The sequence below is a fragment of the Gymnoscopelus microlampas genome, assembly GCF_963454915.1.
Source record: "Gymnoscopelus microlampas genome assembly, chromosome: 8".
In the NCBI taxonomy this organism is placed as follows: Eukaryota; Metazoa; Chordata; class Actinopteri; order Myctophiformes; family Myctophidae; genus Gymnoscopelus; species Gymnoscopelus microlampas.
The window spans coordinates 5,109,828-5,132,157 of record NC_139945.1 but is presented as its reverse complement, the minus strand read 5'-3'; the positions used below and the strand labels follow the sequence as shown (position 1 = coordinate 5,132,157).

At 41.6% G+C, this 22,330-nt stretch overlaps 2 protein-coding genes across 3 annotated transcripts in view; one reads left to right on the top strand and one right to left on the bottom strand.

Annotated features, from left to right (window-relative positions):
- Positions 1–275: 275 nt before the first annotated feature.
- Positions 276–12,451, bottom strand: lamtor1 (late endosomal/lysosomal adaptor, MAPK and MTOR activator 1). Its single transcript, XM_084065426.1, has 5 exons — positions 12,240–12,451; positions 7,485–7,630; positions 5,874–5,951; positions 4,647–4,770; positions 276–2,580 (listed from the first exon to the last, which is right to left on the bottom strand). The coding sequence occupies exons 1-5, from the start codon at positions 12,279–12,281 to the stop codon at positions 2,488–2,490; spliced, it is 483 nt and encodes a 160-aa protein (XP_083921552.1). The 5' UTR covers positions 12,282–12,451; the 3' UTR covers positions 276–2,487.
- A 7,463-nt stretch (positions 12,452–19,914) lies between these two features.
- Positions 19,915–22,330, top strand: part of triap1 (TP53 regulated inhibitor of apoptosis 1) — a 311,612-nt gene continuing 309,196 nt past the window's right edge. The window contains exon 1 of one of the 2 annotated variants that reach the window (XR_014601370.1): positions 19,915–20,526. Coding sequence is in view for 1 of the 2 variants with exons in the window: in XM_084065427.1 (XP_083921553.1) it covers positions 20,059–20,295 (237 nt within the window). In the remaining variant the exon portion in view is untranslated. Of the gene's footprint in view, positions 21,131–22,330 lie in introns of those variants that run through there. The other variant, XM_084065427.1, reaches the window with a different exon arrangement.

Sequence of the window (22,330 nt, the reverse complement as noted above, 5' to 3'; positions counted from 1 at the left end):
TAACACTTGTTTGTTTCAACCACAAATATAATATGATTATTATTATGTAATACTAAGGCAAATATGTGATATTTCTGTACGCTAATGTTTAAATATTGGTCAAGTTAACGGTTCGAACCTCTCGTCTACTGTGTACTATTTTAGAATGATAAACCCGAATATCATTGTTTTGGTGTCTTTATTACTTTATTCAGATTTTTGTCAACCAGCCGCTCTCCAAACACAGCTCACGCTCACACATACTTACACACAATTTGTCCATGATTCTTAACACAGTCTTTATGTTTAAAGTCTTTAATTAATGCATTAAATGACCAAAACAAAATCTTAAAATCTTTTTGGTGCTAGCCTAAGAAATGACAAACATAATCCAGGTAGTATTATACATTTCAAAGTAACAAACAAACAAACAGAAACCTAACAAAACACTAAGACCACACTGCAAAAAAAAAGCCCAAACTGAAAGTGTGGTTTTAAAGTCATCACAGCCTTGCAGATCTTCCCTTTACAGACCCAGGAGAGGCTCTCCCTGTCCACACATACTCTTACGCTCTCCCACAAAGAGCACAAATATCATACGAAAAAGAAAAACAAATAAATAATCATTTAAGGTCATCTGTGCCTGGACAGTGGGAGACGTTCATGCTGCAATGGCAGTTATTTTCTGATCCATACGGTATGAACAACTTGTTACACTCTCAAGCTTTTTAAAAATCTAACAAAGCTAGGATTTTAAGTGTTTTTTCTTGTTATTTTCATAAAAATCTTTTCAATCCCAAGACTTCAAGCCAAATCCTGAACAAAGTACTCCCTACGAAGGGGACCTGCGTACAATCCATTTCAGGGTTCCGTTCTGTATTTGTATTTGAACTAACCACAATATTCTGTACAAAGAAGGCATCAAAAAACGTCAATAATACGTCAATACGTTGTCTGAACCTGCAACCTCCCACCTGCATGCCCTTGTTGACCTGCTGTCACCACTGCAATTAAATATATGGGAAGTTATGGTATATGAATACAAGGGGGCTGCCAGTTTGATTAGTTTGAGCTAGAAAAAGATGAAACGTTTCAATCGTTGTAAACTCAGGCAAGGCGTCCAAAACGTGTCTAAACCTGCCCCCCCCCCCCCCCCCAATTGGCACAGATTGGCCTATCTTTACATCCCTCACTCAGCAAAGACCGGCTGCATACAGCACTTGATGTCACCTCAAAACGGACAACAATTTGCTGTCTAGAATACAAATTATGAACAAGGTGTCTCAGTGCTAATCACATCTACAATAAATGTTCCACCGGGATGAACCAAATTCTCTGGATAATTAGTTATAATTGGATGACTCCATCTTTAAACTATATACTACGTCAAATAGCGAATAGAATTTATTAAAGCTAGTTTCCCAAAATGTTGGCCTATTATGATCCAGACAAGGGGGTGCTAGGGCTCATGTGGTTTGTTCTATTGATTACTATATTAGCTGCGGCATGGCCAGATTCCTCCTTCATGTCTGATTGCCACTTCTTGTCAAAGACAAAAACAGGACTAGAGCGATTGCAACCTCCAAAATCACTACAAAAGGTGAGTAAATTTGATTGCCTTCATTAGGGCAAAGAATGGGTGGATAGTGTCACGATAGGAATCCAAAACAAGGATATTAGACATCCACAGTGAGAACTAATCAATAGTCGTGTGCTGTGCACCCCTCATTCTAAAGTAAAAAAAAATGCTACTTAAGTATTGTTAGCCATGGGCTTGTGTGATGTCACTGGCCAAACCTAATTTGCGTTTCCATTTTGTCATCACAATTCCTGTTTAACGTCCTGACATTTAACTGTTAGGAATGAATGTTAACCAACCAGAATGGATATCTACCAATTCTTCTGTAGTTGGATTTATGTAAAGCTGCGTTGCTTGCCTTTTTATGCAGCTAAACAAAAAGCCCTGTTCGCTTCTTTGTGAAGCAAGAAGCTTTAGGGTGATTTATTATTAAATTCAGTCATGCTAAACATAAAAATATGAACAACCAAGACTGTCCTGACAATACTTAAATCTATGAGCATCTGTAAAGCTACAATCCCTAATTTCCATGATGTCCGTTGTCTCTCCATCCAAACAGAGAGATGTCCGAACTAAAACAAAGATGGCGACACATCTAGTATCCAAATCCGGTGCATCGTCTGCTTCAAATAACTTTACCGACGTTGTCAACCTGGTGTCCTACCCGACACCAGGGTCTGAATGTCTCAATGGAAGAGAAGGGAAGACCACCTCCCACCACTGCAGATGTGCTAGTTATATTGTATTAACATACTCTGCCATACAGATTGGTTAAAATAACGTTTTATTCATTAAAAATAATTCTGGATTGTAGCTTTAGACACTTGACAGGCATGTCAGTTAATGAAGATGGGTAAATGTTGTGATTTTATTTCCTGGAGAGTTATGAGAGAGATGGTGGGAAGGATATGCAGGCCAGAGATGCTGAATCAGGGGATGGCAAACTGGACAACCAGCTCTTCTTTCGCGTCCACCTTGATCTGAGATATTGCACTGTATGCATACGCTGCTATCTTGGACACCTGCAAGAACAGAAAAGCGTGGTAGTCACTGTTCAGAAGAACCATGCCAAAACCATGCATACGAAATGAGCAACAGGAGTAGGAGATCAGTGCCCGGATACCTGTCAAACTACGGTCCTTCTCTAGAAGTGAGCGACGCACATGGGCATGGAACTGTGTCATTTTTAGATTTGAGCTAAAAAGCATTATTTTACACTTTGGGCTATTCAAAAATAGCAGATATACAAGCTCGTAGATCTTGTAGATCTGCTATTTTTGAAAATTTGTGAAAATGCGTGCAAATCTTTGATATGCGCATTTTTAAAGCAAACATTTTTAACTCAAATAGTTGTTTCTGGGGGGTCCCTGGAACAAAATATTTTGATGGGGGTCTGCGGCCAAATTCATATCATTTTGGGGGTCCTTGACATGAAAAAGATTGAGCACCACTGATATAGAAACATACGTTTTTCAGAAAACTGTTGGGATTTAGGAGACATGTAGAATCGGCTTCAGGTCTCAATGGGTTAAGAACATTGGTAAAAATGCATTCTACTAGGCTGCCACCAAAATGTGGAATGACCTACCGAAAGACAAAAGGATCTCAACTCCCTGCCCAACCTCAAAACTAACCTCAAATAATTCCTTTCGCCAAAATACAAGTGAACACTGACCCTCGATAGTAGAATCCTTGGACCCTCGCTCCATCCCCTACTTTCTCTGTAAATATACCATACGATTCTACAGGGCAAATGACAAAGGCCCACGATGGAAACAAGCCTCTGCATGGGTCTTTTTGTTTTATTCTTTTAGCATAACCTTTGACTGTACTACCTGCACTGTTAATTAACATGTTAATTAAGTATTAAAAAAAAAAAAAAAAAGAGTGCATGCTTTTTTACGTGAACCTATGATCGAGTTCATTTTGCCATTGGTCACTGCATTTACCCTGACGAGATCAATAATGTAATCTTCACAGTGATAATAAGCACAGAAATTTGCATAGATTCACTTAAAACATCCCCCCCTGTGAGAAACCTTAGATTTTTTAAAGCAGTAGTTCTCAAACTTTTCTGTGCAAAGGATTGAAGTGGTTGTGATGCTATGTTAACTACATGAACCCCCCCCCCCCCCCCCCAAAGGACCCCACTTTGAGAACCAATATTTTAAATATCCACAAATATCTGCATCGATGACGGCTGTGAACACAAGCTAGAGACTGAGTCCCCCAAAATAGGGACGCCAGGGTTAATGTGGTTAAGCTGCTCACTGAAATAACAGAGTCCTGGCATGCCATGCTAATCTCCACCACTTCTCTCTCCTTGTATCCCTTCTTGATGTGGGTTTACTATGCAGATAATAACAATAATATAATAATAATAATAGTCCACACCAGAGCATACGGGCGGAGCGGGGAGCGGGTTTATAAAAAGGTAGGAGCGAACTCGGAGCGAGGACCGCCCGCCGCTCCAAGCCGCTCCGGTCAGGGGCCGCGCACCACATGTTTGAGCATGCCCGTCCGGTCGCACGGACAGACACAAAGAAATCCTCAACACTGCAACAGAAGTGCACACATACCTGATCAAGATTTCATTCACATTTCTCTGTAATCCACACAGTAGGCCTATGTTTGGGGGATCAACATGAGCAAATAGCGAGCGTGACAACAGCCCCCTGGAGCAAGGAGCGGCATTCCCCCCCGCTCAGCTCCGCTCGTACGCTCTACACTCCTTTGTGGTATTTGTCACTGTATATTTGCATACATGAGGTACATGAGGTATCTGCATTTAACCCACCCTAAGTAACAGGAGCAGTGGGCACTACACTAACCATTCAGCCATGGCCGCTTGGTCGGACCCACGGTCTTAGATTTGTTTTTTCCGGACCACGAATGTTAAGAATGTGATTTAGATCCTGTTTAGACGGACGCTAGGTTCATTGTCTGTAGGCTACTTGCACTGCAAGTCACTTTGGATAAGAACGTCTGCTAAAATGCCTAAATTGTATTTTTAAATTGTCACCTCAAAGGGGTTAAGTTTAACTGACATTTTCTGCATTTATAAAACCTGTCGGTGCGTAACATTCACCTGCTGAACATCTGAATATGGCACCAGATCGCTGGCCAGCACTTGGTGTGGCTGGCTGGTGAGAGAGGGCAGAGCGTGGGCCTTCTTCTGTGGCAGAGTGTTGCTCAACACGGCCAGCTTTGTACTGAAACACAAACATAAACATACCAAACAAAAGCTTTATCCAAACAGAACCTGTACGTTTTATTAACCTGCTTAGTTGACCGGGGTCCCCCAGGGCTATATACTTGGTCGACTCCTTTTTTCCCCCCTTTAGTTTCTTAGCTGAAAATAGCAGAACTACAAGCTTATAGATCGGCTATTTTTTCCAAATGTTCGCACCAGAATAGAGATTCCAGGCTTCAAGTGGTTAAAGTGCACATTTGTAAATTATTTGATCGTACATGAAAGTAAGAAAAGTTATTGTGGTGCAAATGTGTGTACAGAGCTGTGTCTACTGAAAATATTACATTGGTTATTAGTATCCCTAATGGGGAATATAAGAAACATAAAAAAAGACTGTCTGGGAAGGTATGTGTACCAAATAGACACAAAACAAGACAATAGTCATTGAAATAACCTATTACTATAAAATATAGGCCTATTGATGATTAACCCACAATGTAAATAGAATTTTATTCTCTTTATACTTGCCTAACAAAAAAAAAAGCCTTCATTACAAATTGTCTACTGCATGACAAGGTTAAAAACACAGATAGCCTTCATCAGGGTGACTAAACCTAAAAGCCAAACAAACAATAGACTTATAAAAGGAAACAACCTCATAGGCTCTTAAACACACTAGATTGAGTGATTAATTAATGAGCCAACGAGATCGTTTCCTTTATAAGTTTTCTTTGTGCTGCTTTTTGAGTTTAGTCACCCTGATTTAGACTTTTGCCAAAATATGTATGTTTTTTTAACCTTGCCATGTAGTAGTCCCTTTAAAAGAAATGTGCTATCCATTTTGTCGCCCTTGCACCAAAGAGCATAGTAGTTGCTCCATTGATTAGAAATTGATATTCCAAAATAATATCCTTTTTGACTTGGGACTGAAGTGAAACAGCTCTCACTCTTTTAGCACATAAACAAACGCAAACAACGCTGATTCTGCCAATACACAATTTGGGATATCAATTTCTCATCAATGGAGCAACTACTGAAGATATATCCACAACCTAAACCTTTACTAAAGTGTCATTTAGCTTTACAATAATGACCACATGAGTGAGCATCCAGTCCACATACCTGTATTGCCTTGCTTTGTCCATATATTCATGCTGCTCCATCCCCTGAGAGTCTGCGGCAGAGACATCGATGATGTTCCTACAGACAGAGACATTAATCAATCACATTGTCTATTCACTCATTTGGTACACGACAGACAGACCATGGCCCTGAGTTTGCACCAAAAACTAATATGAATATGCTAAAGCCATGATTCTCAACCTCTCTCATTTCAAAGAACCCTAGTTTTATGCATTAGGCCACAGACACCCCATTTGATTTTTTATTTTATTGTTTCTTAATCTTTGGGACCCCAATCTACACCGAGTACAATGAGTATTTCTACGCTCTCTGGGTTACAATCGTTAGGGTGCATTTGGTTCCTAACTATCGATGGTTTAGCAGGGGACCCCTGGAACCCCCTCAAGGACCTCTGCGAGGTCCCCGACCCCATTTTTAGAAGCAATAGCGTAGGACAGGGGTCTTCAACAGGGGGTCCTCAGAGTTACAGGGGGGCTGCCAAATCTTTGTGTGATAGGACAGTTTTTTTCACATTTACCACTCTGAGGGGAACGTTAGCCGAAAATAGCAAGATAGATAGACAAGCTCACAGCGCTGCGAGGCGTTGTGAGCTTGTAGATCAGCTATTTTCGGCAAAGAGGTTTGGTGTATGAAGGAGCAGACTAAGTACATAGCCAAAGGTCAAGTTTACTTAGTATTGAGGGTTTAAGTGGTTAAATGTCTGAAAATACACATTAACATGAATCCAACACAACACAATGAAAAAGCTCAATCTGCAACCCAATTTTATATAGTAGGGTTCCCTGCTTCATCTCTCTCTCAGCAAGGGCAGTGGTTCTTAACCTTTTCAGGCCGTGAACCCCCCCAAAATAATCATATTTGAACTGGGGACACCCCACCATGATAAGCACTAGGAATGTAGAGCCTAGGGTCTGCCTGACGTTTCTTCCAGTTAACACATTGGCTGCCAGTCGCGTAGATCTACGCGAACCTATTTAAAGCCGCAGCGTGCCAGTCGCGTAGACCTACGCGAACCTCCGCTATTATGAAAATCCGTTATGAAATTTTGCGGTGCACTTTCCGGATTTTTTTGTTCCCCTTCCGGTTCCGGTTTCATTACCGGAAACAGAAATATCCGGTTTCACACCCACTTTCTGTCTGGGATCCGGTTTCTAAGTCGATTATCTCCGGTGTAGTTTTTCTCCTCGCATCGCACGGTCTAGCGTTTACCCCTGTACAGTAGCTTCAAGATGGCGGAACGTAAAGAGATGCGGTCTTTTCGGCTCGTCGCACACAGATCCCCTGTGTGTGTAGAACCCAATGAACGCGCCTTTTTACCGGATTTAGCGGGGTCTATGGCGACATGAAAAAAACAAAAAAATAACCAAAAAACCTTGGCACTGGTGAGTACATTATGAGATTAACCTCTGGCGTTCAATGGGTTAAGAGGGAGTTTTTCGTTGCCACTGTCGCAAAATTGCTTGCTCAGGGTGGGATTGTCGGGTCTCTTCTCTACATGTAAAGTGTCTTGAGACAACTTGTCTCAAGACACATCCCCTACACCCCTGGTGTAGGGGATGGTGTAATTAGTAAAATAGAGCCATGTCTTACAGTGCTGTCTTGGTGAGGATGGACGTGAGGAGAGCCTGTTCGTCTGTGCGTGCCGAGGGCACGTTGGCAGGACTCCAGTCTGTCCCGTTGGGGGGTTTACTGTCGGGGTTGGGATCGATCAAACGCTTATGCTCATCGTCTTGATCCTGCACGACCACAAAATATACATTTATATTACAGTCAAAGAGCAGAAATGATTATTCTTTGTTCCGCTGCCATTAGTCTTCCTGGAGTCCACATAAAACATCACAACATACAATATTCATACAAACAACAACTGACACTTGATAATTAGATAATATAGGAACATAGGTTAAACCAGTGGTTCTCAAACGTTTTTGTGCCAAGGACCCCAAAATAGACACTTATTAGCCCGCGGACCCCCATTTCCAAAGATATGCCAGGGACCCCCATAAGAGAAGATTTTTTACGGCTCTAGCAGTGATTCTCAACCATTTTAATTTCAAGGACCCCCAGTTTGACATGTATTAGGCTACGGACCCCCATTTAATGGCATTTCTATCACTTGGACCGCAATTTATATTGTAAAATCTATGTCAATTTAACTCTGAGAGTGTACAAATGGAACCAAATGGACCCGTTAGGGTCCATTTGGTTCCATTTGTACACTCTCAGAGTTACAGACTCATAAGGGTCCATTTGGTGCCTATTTAGCTGGGGACCCCCTGGAACTACCTCAAGGACCCCTGGGGGTCCCCGGACCCCACTTTGAGAACCATGGGGTTAAACATCATGTACAAAAACACATTGATCATTGCAATTGTTTGTCTCTCATATTTGTTTAAGACATTTTTTCAATCAGTATTTGCTGTACTACAGTATGTATATGCATGGAACTCTGATGTATGGTGTTATGGTCTGTCCTAATATAGGTTCATTTTGTGCCTGTGTACAGGCCAGGGACATCCTCTGTCCTTGCCATAGGGCATCTCTTGTCCCCGTTTTTATTTGTTACTTTCCTTAACCCATTAAGACCTGAGGCCGATTCCACAAATGTCTTCTAAATGTTTTCTGAAAAGCGTATGTTGCTACATCAGTGGTTCGCAAACTTCTTTATGTCAAGGAGGACCCCCGAAATTATATGTATTTGGCCGCCGACCCCCCATCTCAAAATATTTGAGTTCCTGCTCAAAAATCAAAATAAATCAAAAATAGCGGATATACAAGCTTGTATATCCGCTATTTTTGAATAGCCAAAGTATAAATGAATGGTTACCATCTAAAATGACACAGAAAAATTACAAGAGACGCCTCTAGCTTTATGACGGCTTGTAAAAATAAAAAAATGCTGGGCAAAATATTGTGTTGTAATGTATATGTTGTATGCACTATTGTAATAATCTATTGGGACAGGCAGGGTGTTCAATGTGTCATCGACGTCGGGACTGATTGATGATTGGCTGAAAGGCCACAGGTGTGGGGCACTACACACTGAATATAAGCTGTGTGTGTCTGCACTATGTTACAAATGTTACCAATAAATAAAAACATACACGATGGGAGCAGCATTCTGGTGTGCAGTTTCTATTGTTTTTCTCCACCGTTCTAGTCTTGACCCAGCACCCAGCCAGGCAGGACAGGGTGTCCGTGTCTTCTGTCACTTTGTGACACCCTTTTCATGGAGTTCATTTAACCCCCACAGCCTACATTACATTGGTATCACAGATTTCCTAGTCTTACGTAAGCGGGTGATCAGAGATCTCTGTCGTCTGATACGCCAACATCTAAATTCTGTGAATAGGGTGAAAGGTGCGTGGAAGTGGAAGCAATTTAAAAAAAAATAATTATAATGTGGTCTCTGTGGGGTGGAAACCTCATATGTCCAAAACTAAGGAAAAATTAAGGATTACAATTCAAAGGTAGCAGATCGACAAGCTCGAGCTTGTACATCTGCTACTTTTAATGCTTTTGTGTGAAGCTGTAGTATGATCAAGTAGGGCAGTGGTTCTCAAACTTTTTCATGTCAAGGACCCCTAAAATGATGACAATTTAGCCGCGGACCCCCGTCACAAATATTTTGTTCCAGGAACCCCCAGAAGCAAAGATTTGAGTTACAAATGTTCGCTTCAAAATATATATATATATTCATTGCACACATTTTCACTATTTTTGAATAGCCCAAAGTATAAAAAGGTTTAAATTATTGTGATGCTATTAACACATTTTGCTGGGGACCCCCTGGAACCCCCCCCAAGGACCCCTGGGGGTCCCCGGACCCCACTTTGAGAACCAATGAAGTAGGGCATTGACAAAAAGTTAGAATATGAAGATAAGAGGTTTCAACAGGCCTCACAGAACCAATTCAAAGACTTTAGGGAGGTCCTTCATACTGGAGCAGACAGTATCAGGATTGCTTTCCAAAGCACTGTCTGGTCATCATAGGTTTGTTTTTGTTAGCGTGGTTTTCTCCGCCCTTCCAAGCCCATTGGTTGAATTTAGATTTCCCAGACGTTATCGGTGGGCGGAGAACTCTGGTCGTGTGGCTCCGCAAGACAGATTTCCTAACTCAGTGGTTCTCAAAGTGGGGTCCGGGGACCCCTAGGGGTACTTGAGGGAGTTCCAGGGGGTCCCCAGCTAAATTACGGGTCCATTTGGTTCCATTTGTACACTCTCAGAGTTAAATTAACATTGATTTTATAATATAAATTGGGGTCCCAGAGATAGAAATGCCATTAAATGGGGCTCCGGAGCCTAAAGCATGTCAAACTGGGGGTCCTTGAAATTAAAATGGTTGAGAATCACTGCTAGAGCCGTAAAAAAAATCTCCTCTTATGGGGGTCCCTGGCATATCTTTTCAAATGGGGGTCCGCGGGCTAACAAGTGTCAATTTAGGGGTCCTTGACATGAAAAAGTTTGAGAACCACTGTCCTAACTAACTAACTATTTAGGGGGAGAGGAAGAATTGTCATTGCAAGAGTGTAAAAAGTCTAACAAAGCCTACTTGTATGGACATGTTGGGAATTATTCTCTTCACTCTTTTGAGCATGTTTGTGCATTACAAATTGGGGTAAATTCCTCAGCTCACAATGCGATGTGACAAATTGTAAGCTTGTAGATTGACGATTTCTGCTATCTTTTAAATATTTTGAAAGTATAAAATTATTAAATATGTCTGTAATATTTTTTATATATTTACGTTATTTGTCCCAAAGAGATTTGGTGTTCAGGGGGGAAAAGAGCATACCAAGTATAGAGCCAGCTCAATTCGTGCAAATCTTTGAATATATATATATTTTTTTTAAAGTGAACATTTGTAACTCAAATCTTTGCTTCTGGGGGTCCCTGGAACAAAACATTTGAGATGGGGGTATAGGATAGGCCTATATATATATATATATATATATATATATATATATATATATATATATATACACACACACACACAAAGATTTTCCAAGATTTTTCAAAAGAAATAGCAGGTGCATTCCCGGTCTTGATGGATTAAAGGCTGCAGTTGCACATAAAGTTAAAGCTGCAGTGCTGCACTATGTGCAACTTTTCTCTTCTGGTTTCCTGTGCAAGTGCTGAATTGTATTAACATTGAGCTAATAGAGCCTCCCTGCTTGCTCAGGGGATAAACTAAATCTTGACCTTTAGGTCAAAATTCGTGTCAGATCCTATGTCTAGGTGAGACCTGACCTTTGACATGATCTAAATGTCTCAATAGAAGAGCAGGGAGACAAAATACAACCAACCCAATTCTATAAGTTATATTGTGTTAACATACTCTACCATATAGAGTGGACAAATTTACAATTTTATTCATTAAAAAAAGCGATGCTTTAAAAGGAAAACTTGACTTTTCCCCTTTTTGATTATGCTACTAAAATCAAACCAACTATATCAACACCACAAACAACTTCTAAGTAGTAATAATAATAATAATTCATATTATTGTGTACATTTCATGTCCTCTGATGGTGCCTGAGAGTTAATCATCATTTCCGATGTTGTTGCGATGGTATTTGTTCAGCAGAGCAGCATGTCATGTGACACACGTCTGTGTACAGTTGACACAGGGCTGCCTACAACTAGATTTGATGCCAAAGCTTTTCAAGTGAACATTCTTTTACTTAATGTTGTATTGACACTTTTACTTCAGTAAAACATTTGAGTACTTTTTCCACCACTGACAATAACTTGTACTAGTTAAATCAACGACAACGTTGGTTCCAAACACTGAGGGTTGGGTCCAATAGTAGTTGATTACAGCTATCTAAAATTAGGGTTTATACTGGGAGTGTATACAAGTTGATCATATTTTGCTGGTCCATTTGGTTCCATTGGTGCACTCCCAGAGTCAAAGGAACAGATTGACACTTGCTATCAAAGTGTCTGGGCCCTGCCTTATAGCATCTACGAGCAATCCCTTGGCTCAAGACTATCACAGATGTATTTGATCGATTTGGACATGTGTGCATATCATAGATATACGAAAGTAAAACACTGGTTCAAATACATCTCTGACAGTCTTGACCCAAGGCTAAGCAATCTGATGCTTCTATCTTCTATGTAAAAAATAAATAAAAACTAGCTTCCAACATAAACAAACTAAATGCAATCACATCGATCCATTTCTGGGGCCGATGGATATATATATGATAAAACGAAACGATATCGATCGATGACATCTCCGATAAAAATCAAAGGAGGAGGAAGGAGAAGTAGAAACAAGAAGAAGTTGGAGGAACATGGTTAGCATTAGCATGGTTAGCATCATCATCGTTACGTTACCTGCTCTGTGGTCTCGTTCTCGCTGCTGTAGCAGCACCCCATGGTGTCTGTCCTAAGACCTAACACAACAACCACCTCCTCTGTCTGGAGGAGGAACGTGTTAGTTGGTGTAAAGTGTGTGTGTTTTGTGGCGGTGGTCTTTCTTCTCCTCTTCCAGCTGATCTTGTCAAACACAGAACGGAGGAGCTGCTCTCAGTCACATGACAGCAGCTGCTCTGATTCCATAAAAGCAACAACACTGCGACGTCACTTCCGCTCCGTGAGAAGTCACCGTGTGGCCCCCTTGTTGTCATGTGACGGTGTAGCTCCATAAAGAACCTCTCACTCCGCTATACAGCTCCGAGATGAGGTTCTATGTCGTTCTCATCCAGGATCGGGCGAACGTCCGCCAAGGCTCCGCTGTTTACCCTTTTGTATACATCGTATCCCAAAACTAATGGTATATTTCAAACTGCACGGATGTTTAAGGTTTGGTCGGCGGCATAATATTTTAGGTCGGCAGCGAAACTACCGTTTAAATCACTTATTTAGTCAGCCTGTGGCCATGTTTCCCATTCAACCCGGAAAACCCCCCTACGTCCGCTGCCAGTACTGCTCCCGGTTTGGCTACAATGGGAAACATGGCCACAGGCTGACTAAATAAGTGATTTAAACGGGTAGTTTCGCTGCCGACCTAAAATATTATGCCCCGGACCAAACCTTAAACATCCGTGCGGTTTGGAATCTACCATTAGTTTTGGGATACGATGTATACAAAAGGGTAAACAGCGGAGCCTTAGCGGGCGTTCGCCCGATCCTGGATGAGAACGACATAGAACCTCATCTCGGAGCTGTATAGAGGTGTGAGAGGTTCGGTATCAAGAAGACTCACCCCAAAACCAACTCTCCCCAGAGGTAGGAAAACTCACCCCCAAGATTTTCGGGGGTAGGAACACTCACCCCAGGACCTGAGAAAACTCACCCCGGAAGACTCACCCCAACTTTGTGGAAAACTCACCCCAATGGTTTTTAACTTTGAAAAATGGTTTAAAAAAAGGTAGATCTACCGGCTTGTGAGCTTTCCATTTTCACAGAATGCTTTCATAATATGAGCTTTCCATTTTCACAGAATGCTTTCATAATGATGTTTAATCCATATCTGGATTAAATTCTTTCTTTGAAGGTATAGAATTACCAAATTATGTTGTTCAATTACATTTAGCTAATTAAAGTGCTTTAAATACAAGGTAGATTTCATCAGAAAAGTGAACAAGGAATGCAAATAGCAAATAGCATGGTCACCTTGCCACAGCAAGGTACTTGCTACTCCCAACCAACTCCATCACAGGGTACCAGCACCCTCTGCTGGACAATACCTTTAATTGTAACACATCTTTCCCCCCTTCTTTTTGTGAGATTATTGTATCTATTTCTCCAAAATCAATAAATCCATAAGACTTTGAAAATAACTATAAAGAAATGTTTTTCTTTTTTACATAAATTACAATGTTTTCAAATGTATAACATGTATAAAAATCTTTTGAAAATAGCAGATCTACATCGTGAGCTTGTAGATCGGCTATTTTCAAATGGCCGAAATGTATAGGGCTGAAGTGGTTAATGTGTGTTTTGTGATAATCTAAATCTACATAGTAACTAGTAATTCAAGTTTTCAAATCATTGTAGTGGAGTAAAAGTACAATATTTGTCCCTGAGATGTAGTGGAGTAGAAGTAAAAGTATTGAAAATTGGAAATACCTCAAGCCCAGTACTTGAGTAAATGTATGGCAAAAGAGAGAAACTATCAAATATAAACAATCAGAATGTGGAGTGGAGCTAAGTAACACCAATGAAGGACAAGGTTCAGGACTCTGAACCAAGACACTTTATTTGTATATCTTTCATACCATACAGTACATGCAGCTCAAAGTTATTTAAATCAAAGAGATTACAAAAAGTACAGCAATAATATTACCAAAAGCACATAGAGCTAGCTCTAAATGTATGTAGTGGACTCCAAATGTGTAGTATATCTGCATAATGAAATACAATTAATATACAGCTAAAATTCTTAAAGCACAGAATCAATGATGTGCTGTGTAACACATTGTGGTGTATCACATCACACAAATGATACATTGCGAAAGTGATGATTTCACTACTAGGCTCTTTCACACATCCAAGTGGACATGAGAGAACATTGAGTGTCGTACCATCTGTCGTAAGCTGCAGCGTGAGATTGAAACTGTGAGCTTGTAGAGCGGCTATTTTTTAAGTTATATATATTTTTTAGATTTGGTGTAGAGGGAAAAAACTGGAGCAGACCAAATATAGAGCCCTGTGGAACCTGGTAACGCTAACCAGCTTCCCTCCCAGGACTCACTTAACCCCATCACACTTTGCAAGGCTGGGGTGGCTCAGGATGAAGTGGACGACAGAGTACAGCAACTTTCAATGGGTCTGGACTTTTCTATTCATCTAGCTATTCAGGGCCCATGTACCTGTCTGACCTCCTCTGACCTGATGATGTGTCCCGGCTACACCTGAACTGCACACACAAGCGCATCTTCTTTGCTGGCTTAACAGCCTGGATGCTTAAGACCATATTTTTGAAAAATGTGGACACGGCTGACAAAAGCGCCATTTTTTTTTTACATGTTCTCCATCACCTTAAGTTTCATTTTGGAAGGGGAGCCACACCATCAAGATGGCAGAAGGCGGCCATCTTGGATTACAAAGATGGCCACCATGCAATATCTATAAAAGCCAATATCTCAGCTTCCAAGCCACTTGGAAGGTCAATCTTAGTGTCAAAATATACATTTTATGGGACAGGGAATGCAATAAAACTATAGGGAATATCAATAAGTGACTAATTCAGCCAATATTAGATAATTTGGTCAATTCTGGCAATATATGTACACAATTATGCATGCTTCGGCTAGATTATGCACAACATCTCAGTCTCAGTGTGTGTGTGTGTGTGTGTGTGTGTGTGTGTGTGTGTGTGTGTGTGTGTGTGTGTGTGTGTGTGTGTGTGTGTGTGTGTGTGTGTGTGTGTGTGTGTGTGTGTGTGTGTGTATATATATAGCCATGCAACACAGAGAGGGGAACATGAGCACCTTCTTTAAACATGAAAACCACCCATACCCTCCCTCTCTATCTGACAGAGGGAAACTACGGCTGGGAAAGAAGTCAGATCTGCTAAATATTCTGACACAGAAGACACAAGAAGAACCTCCAGCTACGTTTGATGTCAAAGTACTCGATGGAGCTGCTGTGGTGCACTTCCTGTCCACTACCAACATTACCACATTTGACGAATATGCCAGTTGTGTCTTTGTTCCCCACATCATGAAACACCTGGAGATCTCCAAAAGAGTTGATGTGGTCTGGGATACTTACATCACCAGCAGCATAAAAGAGTCAACAAGGGAGAAGCGAGGCAAAGGGATACGACGGAAGGTGGCTGGTCAGAACAAGCTGCCGGGGAATTGGCCAGATTTCCTGCTTGATCCTATAAACAAGCAGGAACTCTTTACCTTTCTCTCTGGGAAGATTGCATCCACCGCCTGGCAAGAGGGCAAGCTGGTCTTCATCACATCTGGCATCACAGTGGTCGGCACAGACACCAGCCACTCCATGCTGCCATGTAACCACGAAGAGGCCGACACCAGGATAGTGATTCACCTGCTTGATGCCCTGGAACATGGCTGTTCTATCTGCTTGATACGCACTGTGGATACGGATGTTGTCGTTATCCTCATCGGCAAGTTCCATGCCCTGCTCACCAAGTATCCAGCAGCAGACATCTGGGTTGCTTTTGGCACTGGCAAGAACTACACCTATGTTCATATAAACACCATCTGCCATGCTCTGGGCAAAGACAAGTCCACAGCACTTCCCATCTTCCACTGTTACACAGGCTGTGACACAACATCAGCATTCTGCGGGAAAGGGAAGAAGTCAGCATGGGTGGCGTGGAAGTCCTACCCTGAGGTCACCCAGGCCTTCAATTACATGGCAGAAAATCCATACACTTCAGTGACCATAGATGCCCAACACTTTCAGCTTCTTGAGCGTTTCACAGTCATCATGTATGATAAGACAAGTGATTTGGAATCTGTCAATGAAGCACGGCGAGAGTTGTTCTGCCAGAAGAACAAAACGATGGAACACATTCCACCAACGCAAGATTCACTGTTGCAACACGTGAAGCGAGTTGCCTACCAGTCTGGGATCTGGGCCACGTCTGAACTGGCCCAGCAGCCGACACCCAGTCCAGAAGGATGGGGATGGACATTGGATGACAACAACCAGGTCTGGCTTCCTGTGTGGAGCATTCTACCGATGGCGTCAAAAGCCTGCAATGAACTGGTCAAGTGCGGTTGTAAACGTGGTTGTGGTGCAAGGTGCTCATGCAAGAAGGCACACTGGAATTGCACAGATCTTTGCAGTTGTCAATGTGACAGATAATTTGAATGTCAATTCACTTCATGCTCCATGTGTCTGACTGCTAACCGAGTTGAAAATTATGTAAATATGTTGCTAGAATGACCATATTTATTTGATCTTGGCACAAATAAACATCTAGTGGTATTCTCAATTTTCTCAAACGCTTTATTGCATTCCTTGACCCAGAAAATGTATATTTTGACACCAAGATTGACCTTCTAAGTGGCTTTGAAGCCGAGATATTGGCACTTATAGATATTACATGGTGGACATCTTTGAAACCCAAGATGGCCGCCTTCTGCCATCTTGATGACGTGGCTCCCCTTCCAAAATGAAACTTATGGTGATGGAGAGCATGTAGAAACAATTTGGCGCTTTTGTCAGCCGTGTCCACATTTTTTTGTTAACAGCCCTCACTAAGCAGTGAAAAAGATGGTAGCTACGAGGTGGAAACCTCCTCATACCCTAACATTTCGCTAATGGGCTTTAACATTTTTTAGATATTGTTTATTTAGAACTGTCAACGGCGAGGTTACATGGAGCAAGTGAGAGGAACATTGATATGTGGTCTAACGTCGCAGATAAGCTTAAGGGCTTGGTTTAAGTGTTGTACACAGTGTTGTGACCTTGCACAGGTATAGGCATGGTGTTTGGCCCTTGCATTTCGAGACATTGTTGGTCCTGGGAGGGGTGGGTGGGTTTATTATTATTTGTATTATTATTTTATTTAACCTTCTGTGTTGTTTTCAAGTTGTATATGTGTTTGTATCTTGTTTCTGTTGAAAATGTATTAATTTAAACATAATTATATTGCTGATATGATAATAAAAACAATTGATAACAAAAAAAAACATGTAATTATTACGTCTAATAAATCAAAGCTTGTAGAGTGTCTTTTTTCCATTGTTACATTTGCATGCCTTGGACTTTCTAGTCAACAGAGAATACCTGATCACCTTAATGGAATCCACAACTGGCTGCCGTACCTTGCCAAACCAAACCAATGGTTTAGCTGGTAGAACTTGATCTCCTTCTGTCCTCAAGTAACACTGTCTTTTGAAAAGCCAGCAATCTCTATGCAGCTAAGTGGCCCTTTTGCGATGGAAGCACTGTCTGTACTGAATTAGTTTTATCCAAAAATAATTAGGATTTGTTTTTGGTCGTTAAGTGGCTCAGTAGTTAATGCAGACATACTATTGTTTTAAAATGTGCAGCACATTGGAATAGATAGACCCTATGACACATTAGTAGTCCATTAGTATACATTTAGGGCTAGGCCAATGTGTTTTTGGTGAGATGATTATTGTCCATGATTGGACACTGATTATTGTCCATCACAAGCTGCCATGGTGATGACCCCTGTTTGTTCCCTACTGAACCAGTACTGTCTGCGTCTTGTGAACCATCTGGTCTTCTTACCAAATGTTCTCTTACTTATTATACATAGGCTACCATTATCTGCTCCTGGTTTTGTTTAGGCTGTACGGCTGTGCACTCCTTTAACTCTATTTTATTGTATACAACAGGAAAAAAACATGGTTATTTGTGGTGGAGGGAGAGTTTGACTTCTGGATTCTCTGGGTGCTGGCTTGGGTCTGCAAAACAGTACACCCACCACTGAGATCAAAATAGAGCAAAAGCAAACGCACTTCACTCACCTAATGTACTGTATACTAACTATGACTGGCTGTTTCGTCTCCTGTTACCATGACCTGCCAGATTCACCAAACATTTTTATTTATTTGACATATTTTAAAAACATAAACTTACAAAAAGTACTAATTGTATCCAACCCAGACACAGCCCTTCAGACTTTGGCAGAGGAACTGCACCTTTGACGCTCTCCAAAACGGACAAAGATTGCATACAACAACAGAAGGACATATCTGATATCCAAGATATGAGAGCAATTGCCACCCCCTAGCATTAGTATCTAACCTCAAATTCAGCTCTCAAAATTTTATCCAACTCTGAACGTTTTCTGCAGATTAATCTGATTTTAGACGGGCGCTGAGTGCATCTCAATCCATACACCTGTCCATCTACATGACACACCTTGTCTGCAGAGAAATGAAAAAGGTAAAGTGACAAAAGACACACACATTTTGTCCTGCTAGGCTGAGTGTTGAATAAAAAATTCAACATGAATGAAAGTGTTTAATGCATGTATGGTTGCAGACAAGATGTAAGAACAATAACATCTGCACACCAGAATGCTGCTCCCATCGTGTTTGTTTTTCTTTATCGGTGGTAATGTTTGGAGCTGGGAGGCTCTTCCTCAGACCTTACTGAGAATAGTGCAGACACAGACAGTATATATTCAGTGTGTGATGATGAGCCCCACACCTGTGGCCTTTCAGCCAATCAATCAGTCCTGACAATAATACATTAATATACATTGAATACCCTGTCCCAAAGACATTACAATATATGTGTTATTTTATTTTTCTGAAACGATTATTTTGAGAAAGGCCCGCAATACATAATTAAAAGATATGGTTGTCCGGTTCAGATTGCAGTTTGCCTTTCAAGAGCGATTTGTGACCTCTCCTTCTTTATTATACTCCTATTTGTGTTATATTCACGAATCATGGATAAATACTACACTACCCACAATCCTAAAGTGTCGCAGCAGCGACGTCTCTGATTAGTGGAATCTCGCGTTACCGTGGAAACGCTATTGGCCCCATGATTGGCCCCCGCAAACGTCACGTGAGTATGTGTCGTATCGACAGGCTCTAGCCGGCCCCACCAATCACAGCACACGTTTCAAGGAGAGCGTGCTGACGTCTTGACGCCCTGTCACCGGTTCCACCAATCAGAACGCACGTTTCAAGGAGAGTTGGAGGAGGAGCAAGGAAGGAAGGGAGGTAGGAACTAGGAAGCGAAAATAGCAGAGCTATAAGACCACAACACGTCACGGTAGTGACGTGTTGTGGGCTTATAGATCTGCTATTTTCTGGACCGTCGACACCGTCGTACTCTGAAGTGTAATTAAGAGGTAGAGAAGGAAGACAAGCAGTGTTGCCAAGTCGGCTTATTATAAGCGGCTCTGAACTTCTTTTTCTGTAAAGTTGCTTGTAAAAATTGGTTGTTGCGGGTTGCTGTTTTGTAGAGCGGCTATTTTCAAATATGTTTAAAGTAAATGCTCATGTTGCTTCTTTTTGGCTTGTTTTCATAGACCTGGTTGCTTACATGTCCCACAAAACCTGGCAACACTGAAGACAAGCACAAGTCGCCAGTAGCCAGAGACCATTCACCGTGTCACGCTGACGACGTTGCGACGTGTGTTTTAAACCACATTTAAACGTCATTTTCTCTGTTTTGGGGATATCTTCCGGCGTCTAAACGATATTTCCATTTGGGGGGACGTCTTGTTTCCGTGATGAACAGCGTGGGAGAGGGCTGCACCGAGCTGAAGCGGGAGTACGACCAGTGCTTCAACCGCTGGTTCGCCGAGAAGTTCCTGAAGGGGGACCGCGGGGGGGACCCGTGCAACGACACCTTCAAGAAGTACCAGCACTGCGTGCGGCAAGCCATCCGCGATAAGGACATTCCCGTGGACGGAGTGGCCTTCATGGGGCCCAACAGGGACGAAGACAACGACAAGCCGCAAAGCTGAGGATGATAATCAGGACTCGACATTAAGTTGTCCTCTTGCGCTTATCATTGATGATGCAACCCCTCTCCCTCTGACTATAACAACATAATGAGCCTGCCTTGATGCTTTATCTGAATGGAGGGCAACATTAACGACCGTAATAATAATATAACAATAAACAGAAGTGGGGAGAGCCAGGCTATCTCATAAAATCCACATGATATTATTATTTTATTTTTATTTTTCATTTTTGTTTTACCAATTTATTCCTGCATTCCTATTGGGATGTCATTATAGGTGAAAAGGTAAAAATGTAATTAAGAGATTTTAATTTATTTTGTTATGTCTTTGTCTATGATTAAGTATTGTAAGTTGTTAACCAACTTGAATCCTTATAACGTCCTTATTCAAGGGGGGAGCATTCACTGAAACTAGCTGATGTGTATTTATTTTCAGCAAAGACATATGGTGTTGTGGGTAAATACTAGAGAATCTAGTATTGAGCCATGAGGCACCCCGGTCAGCTAAGCATGTAGGGTTTAAGTGGTTACGTTTAGATTAGCCAATATTTTGTTTACCCCCCTTTTCTCCCAATTTAGTCGTCAAGCCAATTGCCACTGCTGTTGTATCCTCCTGGCTCACCTGCCAGTGGGTCCTCCTGAACATTCCCTGCTGACAAGCGCCACTCCAGCCTGCAGGAGTCAAATGTCACCCTTCCCTCCCCCGAACACAGCCAATAGTGTTCGAATAGACAGACTCGGCCAAACTGGAGTTCCTGGATGCACCTAACTTTATCAGATAACAGCGTTGGTCTTGTGGGGGGAGTTCTTTTCCATATCGGATATGGATATATTATTATATATATAAATAATTGATGGAGAGGTGACTGTCTGCCAGTAAAGCCAGGAGTACTGTGTTATAGAGCTCTGGTCAGGGGCCCCTTGAGAGAGCCTGCCAGGGGCCTTTTCAGAGCTTCACAGGCCCTATTTCAAACAAACATTTTAGGAATCGGATTGGAGCTGCCTACGCGATGACCCCAATAATAGACGGTGCTTTCAGGAATGCCTGCTATCCTCCAACAACTATTCATCTATAGCAGTGGTTCTTAACGTGGGGCCCGGCGACCCCCAGGCGACCTTGTTGAGGTTTCCACGGGTCTCCACAGCTAAATGACTGAGAGTTTCGAACCAAATGGACCCCTATGGGTCTGTAATTCTTGGTCTTGCGAAACATTGGTAAACGCTCAGTTAAATGAACACTGAGTATTTTACAGCGTAGTTATGGGGTCCTAGAGATAAAGCAGTCTATATCAAATGGGGGGTCCGTGGCCCAATGCATATCAAACTGGGGGTCCTTGAAATTATAAAATGTTAAGAACCACTGATCTATAGAGATGCAGGTTTAACACTGTAAAGGATATATACGTGAGATGCTGAGCATTGGCAGACATTATTTAAGCAGCAAACAGCGAGTGTGAAATGATTGTAACAAGGCTGTTAGTCTTTGTAACTATGTACAGTCTCTCTGTTGTTGGCAAATCTGTCCAGCAGAGGGCACTGAAAACGCAGCTAAACAGTGCACACCTATTTGGTTGTCTTAGTTAAAAAGGGGATTTGTGCCCCTTGTTGTCCTGTAAGAATTCAGCTGGAGCCTGGAAGGTGATGCTTACAACTGTAGCGAAGCTGTGAGCAGAGCTACAAGCATTTTGTTTACAGTGTGGAACTTGGTTGTATTTAATCTAGACTTTTGCCATGTGGAGGAGGTGTGTTCTACTCCATGGATTGCTTGACTACACTGGTTATAAAGGCAAGATTATGTGACTACATAAACTGTTCTGATTTCTTCTGTGATGCTTTTCAGTTGATTGTTTCTTTTTTAGTTGAGTGGGAATCCATCTGTGGTGGAATAAATACTCAGATTTCTTAAGTGAAAGTAAAAACAAGTGAAAGAAACACCAGAGCACCAAAGTCTGACGTAATTTACACATCCTACCTGGTTTGCGGTTTTCCAGCCCTGTTCTGAATTCCCATAGACGTGTTTAATATCGTGTCAAATA

Bases quoted from the DNA above. Each gene is read 5' to 3' on its own strand.
- lamtor1 (XM_084065426.1), bottom strand. From the start codon at position 12,281: ATGGGGTGCTGCTACAGCAGCGAGAACGAGACCACAGAGCAG. The intron at 5,952-7,484 runs GTAAGACATGGC...CTCTGTCTGTAG, and splicing joins ATCCTCACCAAGACAGCACT to GAACATCATCGATGTCTCTG. The intron at 4,771-5,873 runs GTATGTGGACTG...TTTGTGTTTCAG, and splicing joins GACAAAGCAAGGCAATACAG to TACAAAGCTGGCCGTGTTGA.